This window comes from Strix uralensis, chromosome 19 (assembly GCF_047716275.1).
Source record: "Strix uralensis isolate ZFMK-TIS-50842 chromosome 19, bStrUra1, whole genome shotgun sequence".
Taxonomy (NCBI): domain Eukaryota; kingdom Metazoa; phylum Chordata; class Aves; order Strigiformes; family Strigidae; genus Strix; species Strix uralensis.
This window is the reverse complement of record NC_133990.1, coordinates 12,838,932-12,855,242: the sequence shown is the minus strand read 5'-3', so window position 1 is coordinate 12,855,242 and position 16,311 is coordinate 12,838,932. Positions and strand designations below refer to the sequence as shown.

At 44.6% G+C, this 16,311-nt stretch overlaps 2 protein-coding genes across 5 annotated transcripts in view; both read left to right on the top strand.

The window, feature by feature from the left end:
- ERN1 (endoplasmic reticulum to nucleus signaling 1) overlaps positions 1-7,544 on the top strand; it is a 38,868-nt gene extending 31,324 nt beyond the window's left edge. For 2 of the 4 annotated variants that reach the window (XM_074888811.1, XM_074888814.1), the window contains 10 exons: positions 499-760; positions 1,526-1,616; positions 1,959-2,148; positions 2,690-2,789; positions 3,227-3,426; positions 3,674-3,821; positions 4,267-4,394; positions 5,022-5,145; positions 5,409-5,476; positions 5,707-7,544. In XM_074888811.1, the coding sequence (XP_074744912.1) occupies positions 499-760; positions 1,526-1,616; positions 1,959-2,148; positions 2,690-2,789; positions 3,227-3,426; positions 3,674-3,821; positions 4,267-4,394; positions 5,022-5,145; positions 5,409-5,476; positions 5,707-5,913 (1,518 nt within the window). In that variant the 3' untranslated portion in view covers positions 5,914-7,544. Of the gene's footprint in view, positions 1-498; positions 761-1,525; positions 1,617-1,958; positions 2,149-2,689; positions 2,790-3,226; positions 3,427-3,673; positions 3,822-4,266; positions 4,395-5,021; positions 5,146-5,408; positions 5,477-5,619 lie in introns of all 4 variants that reach the window. The other 2 variants (XM_074888812.1, XM_074888813.1) reach the window with 2 other exon arrangements.
- A 49-nt stretch (positions 7,545-7,593) lies between these two features.
- Positions 7,594-15,504, top strand: LOC141951946 (sterile alpha motif domain-containing protein 9-like). Its single transcript, XM_074888810.1, has 3 exons — positions 7,594-8,374; positions 9,319-9,363; positions 9,898-15,504. The coding sequence occupies exons 2-3, from the start codon at positions 9,360-9,362 to the stop codon at positions 14,547-14,549; spliced, it is 4,656 nt and encodes a 1,551-aa protein (XP_074744911.1). The 5' UTR covers positions 7,594-8,374; positions 9,319-9,359; the 3' UTR covers positions 14,550-15,504.
- The last annotated feature ends 807 nt before the right edge of the window (positions 15,505-16,311 follow it).

Here is a 16,311-nt window from a genome sequence, read left to right as displayed (position 1 = left end):
TCACAGATCTGCAGTGGGTAGCAAAGGCTACAAATTTGGCATAACAGTGCTTTCTCTGGGCATATGTGCCAACTCTGGAGATTATTTTTTTTTTCACCCCACCAATTCTGGTTTTTGTATGTGTTACTCTTTTCACAGACATGATCTTAACACCATTGGCTTCACTCCTCTTCCTCACCTGAACCACTGTCAGGTTCTCCAGCTTTTGGATCAAAGCCTTTATCCTTCTGTGGTTTAAAGACACCTAGTCAACCTAGTAACAGTTAGCTTTTGCCATATTAACCAAGCAGTGTGATTTCTCAGCTTTGCAATGGAAGTTCAGAATGAAATTGAAAGCGTGTGAGTGAAAGTTCCCCAGCCTACTTGGCCGATAGTGTCATAACAAGAGTTTTCCTCCCACCTTTTGGGTGTAGCCACCCCAGTAGCTATAGAGTTCCCTTTTATGACGAGACTGTAAAAACTTCACTCCACTTACGGAACTGAGGTCCTTTCTCACAGAGTGTACATCAGCAGCAGCAGAGGCAGCATCAGCTGGAAGAGAAGATACAGCTCTTGCAGCAACAAAAGCTGCCCTTTCGTGCTCCCAGTGATCTACCCCCAGAAGCAGATTTCTTGGACACCTCCTATGGACGGACAGAGAGCTCAGCTGCCAGCACACCAAATATGTCACCCAGAGCATCCAACCATTCTGCGTATTCCAGCATCTCCACGTCCGATGTTGGGAGCTGCCTCTCCACTGAGCAAGAAGAAGGAGGTAAAGGTGATCGAGCGGCTTTTATTGCGAGTCTCTGTATTTCCCCCATCTGTATGATGATACAGCACAACGATGAAAATACTGATGACACTTCATGGATCAGACGGAAAAGGACCATCATTTTCATTTAGTCTGACCATTTGCAAAACACTGTGCAGGTGTGCCATGCCCTGATGTTGAGCAGGATTATTTGCTTTAGAAAAACATCCAGTTCATAACTGCTGTCTGAGGGATTATGTTCTCCATGACGGTATATTCTTATAACCTGTAGCTGTTCTAGGGAGAGGTTCGCTTAAGTAAAAATATGTATTATTATGATTAACTAGAATCAAGAAATAGGATTATGCAGCGTGGCCTGCCTTCCTGGCTGATCTTCCTGTGCACTATTTTGTCCCTTCAAAGGCTTTTCAGGGGAACTGCTAGTAAACTCCCTTCCATAACTGTCAGTCAGCATTTCCTAAATTCAACAAGACATCTATAAAACTTTCTAGAGCTTGTCTGCTGAGCACCACCAGTTTCTTATACTGTCTTGAGACATGATCTTTCCAGACCTTACGTCAGGTGTTGTGTACAGAATGTGTTTGCCTCTGCCTGTTGGATCATTTGGTCACCAGAGAGTGTTTGCCTACTCAACATGAGTACCAAAATGGGGATGTTCTGTGCTGTTAATTTAAACATGAGCAAAGAGACTTTCACATACTGGCCTGGAAGGATGTAAAAGGCTGGCTTCACCCATCCTAAACCAGTCCTTGGTTCTTGTTTTTTGTTCAGATGAAGATGCAAACAGAGTGATGGTTGGCAAGATTTCGTTTAACCCAAAAGATGTACTGGGACATGGAGCTGAAGGGACAATTGTTTACAGGTAGAAGACAATATGTGCATTCAGCATTAAATAGACCAATGAATGTCTTACATTTGGTTGTTGGGTTTTTTTTTAAATAAAGAAACCCCACATATCTAATATGAACACAAATGAAACTTTTGAAAAAGTATTTTGCGTGTGGCTGGAATATTTTCATGCAGTGTTTCTTCACTAGCAAAAACTACTTCCCTTAGAAATGGTTAATGACCAAACTTATCTGTTTCCAGCATGAGAAATGCTTTAATATGCCTCTGTAAAATGTCTTCTGTTGTCACTTGCTTTGTACATGGTTTGTCTACAGAGAGTGTAAAAGGCTGATGTGGCTTTCCTTCCTGTCTGCAGGGGAACGTTTGATAACCGTGATGTTGCAGTGAAAAGAATTCTTCCTGAGTGCTTCAGCTTTGCAGACCGTGAAGTACAGTTGCTGCGAGAGTCAGATGAGCATCCTAACGTGATCCGCTATTTCTGCACAGAGAAGGACCGGCAGTTTCAGTACATAGCCATTGAGCTGTGTGCTGCCACTTTACAGGAGGTGACGGGTCCCTTGCAAACCTACAGAATTTATGAAAGTCTTCTCCCTGGAAGGCCTGCAATTTCCTTCAGCTTAAAGTGCTGAAGTGCCTGCTACAGGAGATGTAGTTACTCCCGCCATCACCTCTGTGACAATTACACATTCCTACAACAGGGGTGTTTTCAGACCTTTAGAAAGACATCCCTAACCCTGTACTGATTTAAGGACAGAAGCTGTTGTCCTTTGATTTTCCTTCTTGTGAAGGACTTCTTTCTAGTCATCCTCCCACTCCTACCATCTAGGCTTCAAAGACCCTCTGCTCTTGCTTCTGGAGCACAGTGCTATAGAATTCTAGCTCCAAGTGATGTTTTAGAGATCATCACCTTCAGCCAAAACTAAAAAGGGACTCTTTCATGTGTGTTACTGACTAGCATTAACCTGCAATTTATCCAGTCTAAACTTTTTTTTGGGGGGGTGAAGGGGGTATACTTACTATCTGAGAATGGACTGATGATAAGCAATATTGTGGCTGAATCTTCTGTTTTTCTGTTGTTATTTGTAGTATGTTGAGCAGAAGGCCTTCAGCCACCATGGCTTACAGCCCATCACTCTCCTGCAACAGACAACATCTGGTCTTGCCTACCTGCACTCCCTTAGTATTGGTAAGGATGCCTCTTGTTTCACTATTGGATGGAGAGCGGTGTATTTTCTTAACTAGGAAAAAAAAAAAAGAAACTGGTCTGGTGCTGGGAGCTAACTTCTTCAATCCCAGAGGAGAGAGTTGTAGAAGCTCCACCTGGTGCTGGCAGCAGTGGTGTCTGTCCTTGGACAGCGGCCTTGTCCCTGTAACATTCTGCTGCACTGGAGGAGTAAAGCTGGTCATTACCATTTGTGCAGGGTGCTGCATGTCATGTAAAACATAATGACTAGTGGTGATGGAACAAAAAGGTGATGAGCCTCTACCAAAGACAGAAGCTTGAGGTTAGGACTTTGGTTTAACAAACGGTGGATCAGCCTTGTGAAAGGTTTACAAAATACGTTAAAAATTTACAAATATCGTTGGGATTGCCTGAAGTGGATAAATGGGTGTTTGTAATAGTCCACAGGGACCTGAAGCCCCATAACATCCTCATCTCGATGCCTAACGCCCATGGGAAGGTCAAAGCTATGATTTCAGACTTCGGCCTCTGCAAGAAGCTGGCAGTGGGCAGGCACAGCTTTAGCCGTCGGTCGGGTGTGCCAGGCACCGAAGGGTGGATTGCCCCGGAGATGCTGAGTGAAGATTGCAAAGAGAACCCTGTAAGTCTCCAGCTTTCCCTCGGGCTCCCCCGGAGGAGGCAGCACAACCAAGGTGGCACATTGTTGCAGGCAGACTTTAAGAGATGCAGTACTTGATGCCTGGGCATTCATGCTGGCTTGCAGCTGAATATGTGATTCTGAAAAGTTTCCTTCTGCTCTTAGATGCAAAATAACCACCCTGTCATGATCAAAGTCTTCAGGGGAAAAAAAAAATGTTTTATTGCTATTAAAGGTTGTTTATTTGCAGACGTATACCGTGGACATCTTTTCAGCTGGCTGTGTCTTTTATTATGTGGTATCTGAAGGCAGCCATCCCTTTGGCAAATCTCTGCAGCGGCAAGCCAACATTCTGCTGGGTGCATACAGCCTGGAGTCTTTAAATGCAGGGAGGCATGGTAAGAAAAGCACAGTAAACATAACGCATTAGAGTTTAGTGAACTTTTCATGGGTGTTAAAATGCCAATATGACCCACAGTGATCCCAGCCTGGCAGTGGTGAAAGTTGTGTTCCCAGCGTACTCAAGTAAAGCTCCTAAAGTTCTTAGGGTCAGCACCCCAAGGCATCTTGGGGATACACAATCAGGAACCTACAAGCTTGACTGTAGAGTTATTTCATGTATTTAAAGGGTGGGAAAGAGCTGAGCTTTGATCTTCATAATCACACTGATTCAACACCACTGACTTTCTGTTGACCGCGCAGCGTATCTGTGAGGGAGGTCCTTGAGCTGGGGGGGCTAGTGTTCAGGATTGTGTTGGAGGAAGTAGAGAACATAATGAGTTTCTAAAGTACCAAACATTAGATTTCCCTATAGCCTAAGAATTACCACCCTTTTCCTTGCAGAAGATATAGTTGCTCGTGATTTAATAGAGCAAATGATAAACATGGACCCTCAGAAGCGTCCGTCTGCCAGCTGTGTGCTAAAACACCCATTCTTTTGGAGTTTAGAAAAGCAGCTCCAGTTTTTTCAGGTTTGTGTTGGCCTTTTCTATCCTTTCAGTTCTAAGAACCCCTGTAGACATTCTTTAAATCTCGAATTCAGTCTCTCCTAATGTCGTGGATGTTTGAGGTGATAGAATCCACAACCTTACTGTGAGGCGTGACAAAGCAAAATTGTAATAGCTAGGTGGCATCTCTCGAGAAACTGGCTTAATCTTACAGAAGATCTTTTACAGGGGGGCTGGAATGAGATGTTATCAACTTAAATTGGAGTCAGGAAGCTCTCTAGTAGCTAGAGGCAATGCAGGAGAGCATGGTGCCTGGCGGGTTTGCCAGAACAGGGTAGCCCACTGTAGGGGATATGCAGGCTTAATCCAGATGGGGGGTGGGAACTGGCTGAGGAGCTGAGGTTTTTTTCCAGCCTTATCATCTTCTGCTTTGTGATAAAAAGGCTTTGGCAGATGGTGAAACAGCTCATCATCACAGAAACTTCTGTAGCCCAGTCCCAAGCATAATCCATTGCATCACACTTTGTCACGGAGTGAAGTAGAATCACAACTCATTATCAGGACAGGCTGTAATTGGCTAGAAGCAGCAATTTTACATTGTTGGGAAAAGCTTGGAAATAAAACTAGAAATAACCTGAATGTCTCTTCCAGGACGTTAGTGACCGGATAGAGAAAGAATCTTTAGATGGTCCAATAGTCAAGCAATTAGAAAGAGGTGGAAGAGAGGTGGTGAAAATGGACTGGAGAGAGCACATCACCGTTCCTCTCCAGACAGGTAATGGATGGTGTTTTATCAGTGGAAACAAGGTACATGCTGTTGTTCCCAGTCTGCAGGGACAGGAAGGTGAGGAGAACACTGTCTCAGTTTTGGCACATGACCTTTACTTGTCAGTGTATTTCTTCAAGTTAAAGTACATGTTTAGATACTGAAACACACCCACCAGGCTGTGTGACTGTAGGCACACATACCTTACATTTGAGGCCAGCAACTAAAACTGCATCAAAACACCAAAAGAAATCTTGTAATTTCTTTTGTAGATCTTCGAAAATTCCGATCATATAAAGGAGGCTCAGTACGGGATCTTCTGAGGGCAATGAGAAATAAGGTAAAGGAGTTCTCTCCCTATGCAGCGCACACACTGGTTCTGCCCCCTTTGGCTGTTTGTTGCCAGTCTGCCTCTGTCTCACCTCGGTTTCGGTACTGAGCTGCTTTACAATAGACTAATAGGAGGTTACTCTGTCCACGCAGATGCATCGTGGTCAGCTCTATTTCCAAGCGGATCCTTGGACACAAACCCTCTGACTGAGCTTTTCCCTGTTCTCCCTTCCTTCACAGAAGCACCATTACAGAGAACTGCCTCCTGACGTGCAGGAGACCCTGGGCTCCATCCCGGATGATTTTGTGTGTTACTTTACAGCTCGTTTCCCTCACCTGCTCCTACACACCTACAATGCCATGCACATCTGCTGCCAGGAAAGACTGTTTCAGCATTACTATCATCAGGACTCTGCAGAGCTGAGCCTTGCAGGAGACACTGTTTGAGAGGAGAGGGATGGAGCTTTATTCTCTGGGACCAACATTCCAAGCACAGGGCTGTGAAACAGGCCTACCTTTAGCAGGGAAAAGTGGGATCAAAGAGCTGAATTCTCTCTCTTTGAAGAAACCAAGCTTCCAAAAAGTGCCTTGTACCTCTGCCTGCGCTGGATCATGAGGTGGTAGGAGCCCAAGGAGCGAGTGGTAGCTTCAGGAAAGCAATGAACCCTGGGGTGAGGTTATTCCAAGTTCTCAAGACAGTGAGAATGGAGAGCAAAAGCCGGATATAACTGTCACCCAATATCCCTGTACTGTATGTGATTTTATAACTGATGTGTTTTACTACAAAGAATCAAAATATGGTGATTGAAATCATATAATTACTAGGGACTGGGATCTGCAAAAGGAGCCTTTTAGTTGTAGCAAATCATCAGAACCTGCTGTTGCACTACTGCTACGTTCTGCATTAGGCACACCACAGTGATTGCAGAAAGCATCATTCCTGATTAGCCAAAAACCAGTAGAGAGTACAATTTCTGTTTAATCAGTACTACCCTGGGAAATCAGTCCCTCATACTTGAGCAGATACAATGAAGTTCTAAAAAATACTGACTTGAAAAATCAGTTAAAGGTTTACCTACTTTGAAAATAAGCCTCATCGTTTAAGTATCAACCAGTATTCACAGAAGAGTGTGAACAGTCCTTGACAAAATCACAGTATCAGAATAGATCTACACAAGTAACTTCAGAAAAATACACCGATGTCAGCTGGGAGCTGCTCGTGAGAGGCTGATCATTTATCTACTGCAAGTGTTCCTTACTTCCTTACAAAGAAGGGTCGCCAGCTGCAGAGCCAGAGGTAAGAGGAGTCCTGGGGAAAAAGGAGCGAAATAGGAAACAATAAGAGATGTACAGAACAGTGAAATTACAGGCAGTGTTTTTAAGGGGTGCGATAAGGCTGTAGAGGAGCCCTGGTTCCTGTTTGTGGGTTGCTAATCACATCCGTGGGAGCTAATGTTTTTAAAGATGCAGTATTTCTTTTCATTGGCCCTAAAGCTGTGACCAAGCATTAAGTGTGTGCTAAGGATGAAGAAATGCTGAATTTTAATATGATACAAGTGGGGTGTTCTTTTACAATATATTTATTTAACATATTTATATTTATTTAATTTTTACTACAAAGTGGTATCAAATCCAAGTGGTACAAGTGTAAAGCATGCCAAATCATTCTTAATCCGTTTTGTGTTTATATTTAATCATATTAACAACTGGAAGAAGAAAGTGATACTGCATCTTTCAATGGAATTAGTTAAAGGAGAAACGACAAAGTGGGAATTTGTATGACTGTGCCATTGTGTCTTAAACTAATAAATTATTGACAGTGATGTGTATGATTGGGTATGTACAGCTACTTTTCTGGAGCTATTTTACAGAAAGTTTTTTCCTAGTTTTACAATGTATGAGAGCAATTTACCTAAGATGCCAACTGTGCAAGTTACATGTTTCTAAAGCTTGGGGGGAAAAAAAAATATGGTAGTTTTACCTAAGAAGATTCAAAGCCTATTTCATATTTTTGTACTTCTCATGTAAAGTTCTTTTATAAGTCTACTAAATAAAGACTTGTACTCCGATTAAAAAAAGCCCCACACCTTCTAGTGACGATGTGTGCCTGGGGAGCTAAGCCGGACTGCGCCACGAGTGAGGAACAGAGCAGGGCTGGAGACAGCCGGGGGAGAGGGAAACGCACCTCTGGGTCCCCCTCCCCGGAGAGGGGCCCGCGCCCACCCCCTGTGTCCCTGTACCTGCACTGGTGCAGGAAACACACACGGCTGGGGCTGGGGCTGGGGGGCACGGAGCCTCGTTTTGTTGTTGTAACGGCCCCCAGCCCCCTACACCCGGGCGGCTGAGGCGGGTGCACAGGTAAGAGAAAAATGGCTGCAACGATCACGTGCTACAATACTCATAAATAAATTTTTTGCGCGAAAACCAAGTCGACACACGATCACGTGGGTAACAGGAAACACCACCCTGTAAGAGAACTTGGGCTGCTGGACGGGGAGGGCTGAACCCACCCGCGTTGGTGACCCGCCAGCCCCGCCACTGGTCGCTTCGGTCAGCTGGGCAGGAGCGAGGGGTAACCCAGTTTTTAAATAAAAATAAAAGCACCCTCGCAGCTGGCAGGTGCCCGCTTTGGGTGCGGCTGCCCCCAGGCAGGGCGGGGGACCGGGGCTGCCTGCGATAGCGCTGCCGCCACGGCGTGGAGCCTCCCTGGGGCACCCCCGCCCTGTTTCTGGCTGAAGCAGTTCCCCGCGGTATCGCCGGTCCCAGCAGGGCCACGGAAGAGCCCCCCCGGGCTGCAGGAACACCCCCGGGCTCTGCCGGCGGCAGCTCCTGCCCGGACTCCCTCCGCGGGCAGGATCGGGCAGTGCCAGCACTGGAGCCAGTACCCGGTCCCGGCAGGCTCAGCCAGGTAAACCCTCCCTGCGCCGTGCTGGGCCCGCGGGTGGGGGTGGGTGGGTTATTCTCAGCCTGGCCGGTTACTTTACTGGTCGCAGGCCTAGGAAATGCGGGGATCTCCCCACTGTCAGCCTCCCAGCCCTGGGAGAAGAACTGCTGGGCAGGGATAAGTCCGGGCAGCTCGGGGGGATTGGGGGCGGGGGGGGGGGAACGGGACGGGACGGCGACGACGGACGACGCGGACACTTCTGCCACACACCCCCACGGCTCCATCCCTGCCCTGCCGCCCCCACCCCGGTGCGAGCACTCCCGAGGGTCTGCGGGGACCGCAAAACCACGGCCGCTCCGCTCCCCCCCCCCGACAGTTCTTACAAGCGGGGGAGCTGGGGCCGGCGGCGCCCCCGCCCCCCCCCCCCCTCCCCGCCCGGGGCTCACGCAGAGCCGCTCCCCGCGGCCGCGCCTCCCTTAAATTTCTATTCCCCGTTAAGTTTCACTTTCTCGAGAACCGCTCCTGCCCGCGGCTGGCAGAGCAGGGCCCGGCAGAGCGCGGAGGGGGGTGGGGGTGTCAGCCCTAAGCCACACCCCTGTACCAGCGCAGCCCCGGGCGGGGGGGGGGGGGCAAAGGCGCTGGAAAGCCCCAAGCAATAGTGTGAGGTGCTGTGCAGCCAAGGGCAGCCAGGAGCGTCGGGCCTCCTTTTTCCCAGTATCTACCTGAAGTGGCTGTTAGATGGGCACAGCTGCCAACACGTGCTTCTCCAGGAAAACCCCCTCTGCTTGGAGCCCCCACGCAGCACGGGCGGACGGAGGCAGGGTACCAGGCAAGACAGGCTTTTAGAGGTGCAGAAACTACCTTGGTCTGAAAAGGCGGGGAGGGGGTTGGGGAAACAGAACAAGTCAGCTTTAACTAACACAGGAATGTTAACTGTAAATCTGAACAGTTACTTTTTTCCCCTCTAGGTTTTTTTTTGTTACCAGCAGGATTTCCCTCATCAAAGGCAATGGGTATGTGTTGCTTTCAAAAAAATTGTCCTTTAGATGTAGCAATTTGCTTTTTAATATCTGCACTTTAAGGGTTAATCTCTAGTGCAGAAACTACTTGGTACTCTTAACATCACCTTGTGGTTTGTATTGATGGTGTCTTCCTTTAGCATAAAATAAACCAAGTCGGTAAATGATCTACCCAAACCTCTCTAGTTTAGAGAACTCAGCCCCTGTCAGTTCCAATAACTTTATCACATCATTCCCTTCAAAAAACATTCTGGGTTACTTCCATGACTCCCTTTGAAGATCACTGCCAAACCTCCTTCATGGTTTCCCACTTCACTGATTTATTAGTCCTGTACCATTGCTCAGGACTGCTTTTGATTAAGGTTAAGGATGCTTTTAGTCATCAGAACTGACACAATCTCTCACTGTGACTGGTAGAAAGAAAACAATCTAGCATTCAATGTGGCCAGTTCTGCAAGGATTATAATGCTTTGTCAAGCATGTTGACATGTTTTTAGTTTGTATTACTAATACATAACAAACTTCTAGATTACAGAACATTACCCGTGAATAAATGGGATGAGAACCATGTCCAGTGTTGGCTAGAATCTACAGGAATCAAGAAGGAGTATGTAGAAAAACTACACGCAGAAGAAGTGACAGGTCCAGCGCTAATGGAACTGGATGACACTTTCCTCAGAGGCATAGGTATGAAGGGAGGCCAAATCCACATGTTAATCCGCAAGAGAAACGAACTTCTGCAGCTACAGGAAAATGCCCAGCAAGCCAAGCATTCCAGCACCAACACATCTGGCAGAACTGATGCACAAGCAGATCCAGTAAGACCCAGAAATGCCCCCGCCCAAAAAACTTCAAGCGGAGACAGCTGTGATCCAGCAGATAAAACTAGCAGAGACACCCCAGCTTCTACTTCTGGCAAGAGGCAAAGGAGAAGTAACAACTCCCAACTTAAAAATACCAATGAAGTTTTAGAGCTCAGCAACTGTCGACCATTTCGAAGTCAGAATACCGATTTTAAGTATGTGAAAGACAAAGTTCTTGCTCCAGAATCAGGAGTCAATGGTTTAATCACTCCTTGCCATGAATACAAATCATTTGCCACGGCTGCAGAACTGAACAAAAATCAACTGCAATCAAAATTTGCCTGCGAAGTGATACGATTTGCTTCAGCCTGCATGAACATTAGGACAAACGGCACCATACATTTTGGCATCATGGACAGCGTAGAGGATAGGGGTTGGAAACACGGACAGATCGCTGGCATAAAGGTTAAAGAGCGAGAATACTATGTTGATGCATTAGATTATATAGAAAAATGTTTTTGCGAAAGTGTACAAGAAATTGCAAGGAAATGTATTCACCCACCTGTTTTTGTTGAAGTGATTTCGAAAGACTCTCAGGAACAAAAATTTGTGGTGGAGGTTGACATTGAACCAACGTCCAGTTTAGTAAAGGACAGACTTTTTGAAGTGTATTTGCCAAAATACAATGAAGACAGCCAGAAGGTGACCCTGACCAAAGATAGAGCTCTCTATCAGAGACTAGGAGCAAAGTCTGAACCTGTAAAGCACAACAATCTAACTACTTTTATTCAGGGATTACGAGACAGGGATATTCAAAGAGAAAAAGCTGAGCTCTCCAGCACAGAAGCACACACAGAAATACATCAAAATTTAGGAAGAAAGCTATCGATTCTACTAAATGATGGCAAAAGCTATATGGATGATTCCCTACGGTACATCCTTGTCACAAACAGATGCGAAAAGGATAATCTGAACTGTATCAACTTTTTAATGCACTTGAACATTTTCTGTGTCTTTGACTTTGATGAAGATTCTAATGTGTCAGGGCTGTACAGCAAGTACAAAGAACACCATGCAACAAGGTCTTATTTTTTACAGGATTTTTCCAATGAAAGCAAGACTGGCAACCCTCCCTCTCAGAAACATTTGTGCCTGTTTGATCAGACCAGCTGGATATTCTGCAATGGGCGCAGTGACTTCCTCGGGGATGAAAAACCTTGTGATGAAAATACATGGATTAGAATGAAAAAGAAGTACCTTAAGAAAGCAATTACTCGTATCTGTGACGAAATCCTGCCAAAGCGGTCTTTCATTGTGCTTTTCCTATTGCTATCACCAGTGCAGAAACAACTTGTGGACACTTTTCAGGAATTCTATACAGAGATGAACGGCACTGAGTACATCGTTTGCATTTCAGAGTCCAGAGAAAATTATGGGAAGTGGGCTAATCTAGCTCAGGCATCCTGCAGCATCGAGACACTAGAACAATGCAGTATTGTGGGTATGAAACTAAGTCACGTAGATGCCACCATTCAAACCATGCTGCCTTCTACAGCACAACCCAGGCACCTGCCAGTTTCCACGAGAGGGCTATGTACACTTCCCTCGCTGGAAGAAGAGAAACTGTTTTCCCTAGAAATCCTTTGTGTTGACCAGTGTGATGATATCAAATTAGATCTTTTGACTGAAAAAGAAATACAAGAAATAGAACAAAATTTCTACCGAGGGAGGAAAATCATCTGGGAAAACTTCTGGCTTGCTGATAAAAGACGCTGCGGGGAAATCATTGAACGCGAAGCATGTAAGGACGCTAGCAAACTCCTAGATGACATTTTACGAGGAAGTGAACTCAAATATTCTGTGGCTAAACTAAAGATATTTCACCATCCTGGAAGTGGTGGAAGCACAATAGCACGGCAAGTTCTATGGAAAAGAAGAAAGGACTTAAGATGTGCTGTTATCAAAACCTCGTATTCACCCGCAACTGTCTGTGAGCACGCACTTGCATTTAGAGATTATGAAGAAAAAGAAATCAGTCATTGTCTTCCTGTGCTGCTCCTGATTGAAGATTACGATGAAGACTATTTAGAAGAACTAAAGTATGAGTTAACGGATGCTGTAGCAACTAGGAAAATTAATTCCCCCAGACCTTACTTCATCCTCATGTGCTGTAGACGATCCAATGACCCCGAAAGGCTTTGCAAGGCTTCGCCACTGGACACAGTTGCTGTCACTCACAAGCTGATGGACTCCGAGAAAAGTCTGTTCAGAACTAAACTTGAAAAACTGAAGCAGAAAGATGTCAAGCCAGAATTCATACTTACATTTGTCCTGATGTGTGAGGAGTTCAATGAAGCATACGTGAGAGACTTTGTAGGGCACATACTGCAAGACATAGATTATTCGTCTCGCGATACATGCTTGATGCGTTATGTGGCTTTGCTTAATTTTTATGTACCTAATTCATATGTTTCATTGTCACACTGTGAGGCTTTTCTGGGACTGGGGGTATATACAGAAAGGCAATCAAGAGCATATGATTTCAAAAGTCACCTGAGTGAACAAGCAAGAATGATTTTCATTGAGCTAAGGGAAAGTACCACCTACATTTCATCTGTTCGGATAATACACTGTCTGGTTGCAAAAGAAATTCTGCATCAGCTTTCAGGGAATGAACCTCAGAGTCAACTTGCAATGACACTTCTTCAGGAAAAGATGCTCTTTGAAAACAGATTTGGACGAGAGGAATTCATAAAGTTCATCAGAGATCTGTTTATTCGACGCGATAAAAGAAGCAGGGGTGACAATACTGACACTCTTTTCTCCCCCTTCATTGAACATGTCTGCAAAGCTGAAGACTGTGAAAAAGCTATAGCTGTTTTAAAAGCTGCATATGAACTCCTTGGAAAAGATCCTTTTTTTGCCCAGCAGCTTGCCAGACTGAATTACAACAATGAAAAATTCAAAGATGCAGAATACTGGGCAGGGGTTGCAAAATTTCATTTGCCAAATGATTCTTATATTTTAGATACAGAAGGTCAAGTCTACAGGAAATGGTTTAGTTTCACTGTGGATAAAATGACACAGGAGGACACTCCTGAAAGCATCATTCAGAAGATAGAGATGGCTCTTAAAGCCATGAAATGCTTCAGGGCAGCACAACAGGCTGCAAAAGCAGAACGTGACAGTATGAATAACGCTGGCTATTTTGGAGAGGTAGAAGTAGGATGTCGTCTTCTTAAATTTTTATCCACAGTCCATGTATTTAGCAGAAGTCCAGAGGGGGAACATTCTGAGCTTGTGAAATACCTGATCACAGATTACATTCCTAAAGACATTGAAAAACCATGGGGAAGGCTTCACTCCCGCTTAAAAGGCTTACGCCAGAACCTGTACAATGCTCTGGAATGGATTTCAGAAGACCTAAGTTATTTCCAAACAGATAAAAACCAGGAGAAGGACGAGGAAGATGAAAAGGAAGAACAAATTCATAATCCCAGAAAATGGCTAAAAAGACAGACTGATGTATATGCTAAATTCTTCATCTCAACATCACTTATTGAGGACAGCAACAGTGGCCCCGAGAGCCAGCTGATGAGACGCATGAATATTTATAAGAGTGGTGGAGGTAGCGTCACTACTATCCTGTCATTCTTAACAGATAAGAAAGAGAACAGGTCAGCTGAAAAGCTAGAAAAGATCCTTAGTTTCTATACAGAAAACCCAGTAAGGGACAGGCTGGAGGACAACGATCTGATCAATTATATTTTGTGCCACATCACATTAGCATGCTTAGCACCAGGATCAGCCAGACTTCTTCCACTGCAAACTCTCCGTGAGCTCAGCGTAAGGTTCTTTAAAGCAAAAAGACCATTTCCAGCAAGCGCCCATTTTTTGCTCACCTTGCTCTACTGGCCAGATGAGGCATTAGACAGAGAGCCTCATCCAGATAAAGATGAAATTCTAAACTCAGCCCTTCAAACCCTGAAGCGTTTATATGACATCAAGATGAAAGATGTTCCTACCAGAAAGAAAAGAATCTACACCCACTTTTTTCTGGGAAAGGGTTATGGCTTAAGTAAGATTGTGCACAAAACTAAAATTGATAAATTAATTAGCGGGTCCTTAGATGAGAGGAGAATGAAGTGGCTACATGGAACTGTATGGAATATTGCCAAGATTCGTGACGTTCTCAAGAGAGTTTCTGGCTGGACCACAGACAGAAATTTATTTATACGTGGTCACACAAAGGCGTTTCCTATCTTGCCACTCCATCGTGATTCAGTGCCCCCCGGAAATGAAAACGTGACCTTTTATTTAGGTTTTTCATTTAATGGTCTTGTTGCTTTCAATATTGAGGTTGAAAATAATCCTTAACTGTCAGCTGAATACAAGGTATTTAGTACATTAACAGTACCGACTGTGCTTTTAGGAGGCAGCAAGATAACCACACTTCACTGCAATAATGACCAAGTATCTAAAAAAGTTTGAACCCTACTAGTATAGTATACCTTGGAACAGAAGTCTTTGGTAGTTCTGGAGTCACCAAAACCAAGATTTCAAACTTAAAGACAGCAATAATTACAGTATTTACCTGGGGACTGGGGGAGGTGGGGACAAAAGACCCACTATTTCTTCTCCTCCCCAAAATATTTGGTGAACTGAGCTCTGGAATAAATGAGTATTGCAGGGATCACTTTCTTCTCAACTCACAGATTAGGATTTTAAACTAATTTCTGTGTGGCCCCGATCAGTAACAGAATTTGTCCATTATAACTGTTTTTTCTTTTTCCTGTATTGGCAACAAAAAGTGAACTTACAACATGTATAGTACACTGGCTGTAACATACTTCCTCACTAACATGTACCATGCATCTACCCATCAACTGCAAGCAACATCCAGTGTAGAAGCACAGAGGGAAACTAAACAACTAAGCTGACTTTGCAAACATCAAGACTGGTAAAAAAATGGGTCTCAAATTTTACACCACATTGCTTCTCCATGTAAATATTACAAACCATACTAGACATATATCTGTATCTGGTGCAGACATGTGAGCAGTTAAGACATTGATAAGATTATCTGTAAGCACTGTTACAGTTGCATCATCCAAACAATTCCTGCACTTGGCAAAATGTTTTTACAGCATTATTCAAGAAATGTCCACAAGTACCTGACTCAAATTTGTCTACTGCATATATCCATGCTTGAAAACACTGTCTAGCCTGATTACTAATTTGAAAAACGCAAAGGAGTTTGTCATCAGCACTGTGTCTGCAACCATTGTGTCACATTAAGCTTTTAATAAAGTCGCCTGTTACTGAGTTTCAACATTGTTTGATACGAGTATTGTCACTAAAATTTCCAGAAAACACATCATATAACTTCAGTTTTAATCTAATAACCAACCTTTAGGAAGAATTACTATTTCTACATGAACTTAGTTACCCTACCTGAAGATGTAGTTCTAGAAGTAGCAAGGTATGATTTGCTTTTCCAACTTTGGTCAAGAGCTGGGCACAGCCAAAAACCGGAACAGGAATTGCAAGCCACTGTGAATTCAGAACAAACAGGATGAAACCAAAGATTATTCCATCTAGTCCAGGCCTTCACCTTCCAGCCTCAGGAACTGGAAACAAAGCTTGTGACTGCTGGCCAAGCAATACTTGTCTCCTTCCAGTGCCTTCAACGTGGGAGACACCAACACCAGAACAGACTCTTGGAGGGCTGCACTTCTTTCTTGGGAAATCCAGGCTGGACAATTTCACCAGGGTTAAGCAAATGCTTAAGGGTTAAGCACATCAAAGGCAGCCTTCCCCAAGATGAGCTAGGGAGGTGCACTGGAGGAGCAAATCATGACAGCATCTGACCTGCCAGGAGCAACAGCTGGAGTGCTACTGAAAGCCTCCTCTGTCCCCCAGCCTTGATGCAGGGGGCCAGGGAGTGGGTGTGTTTGAAAAGTTAATTGGGCAAAGGCAGCTTTCTTAAGTGTAGCATGGGCCATAAAGATGGCTTCAGCTCAGAGCAGAAATAGGATATGCAAACTTATGAAAAGCATGGGAGCAAAAAGAAATCATTAGCTGCTTAACAGTTTATCCAACCTGCCCAAATGCTGTGGCAAAAGTATAGCTTTTTTTT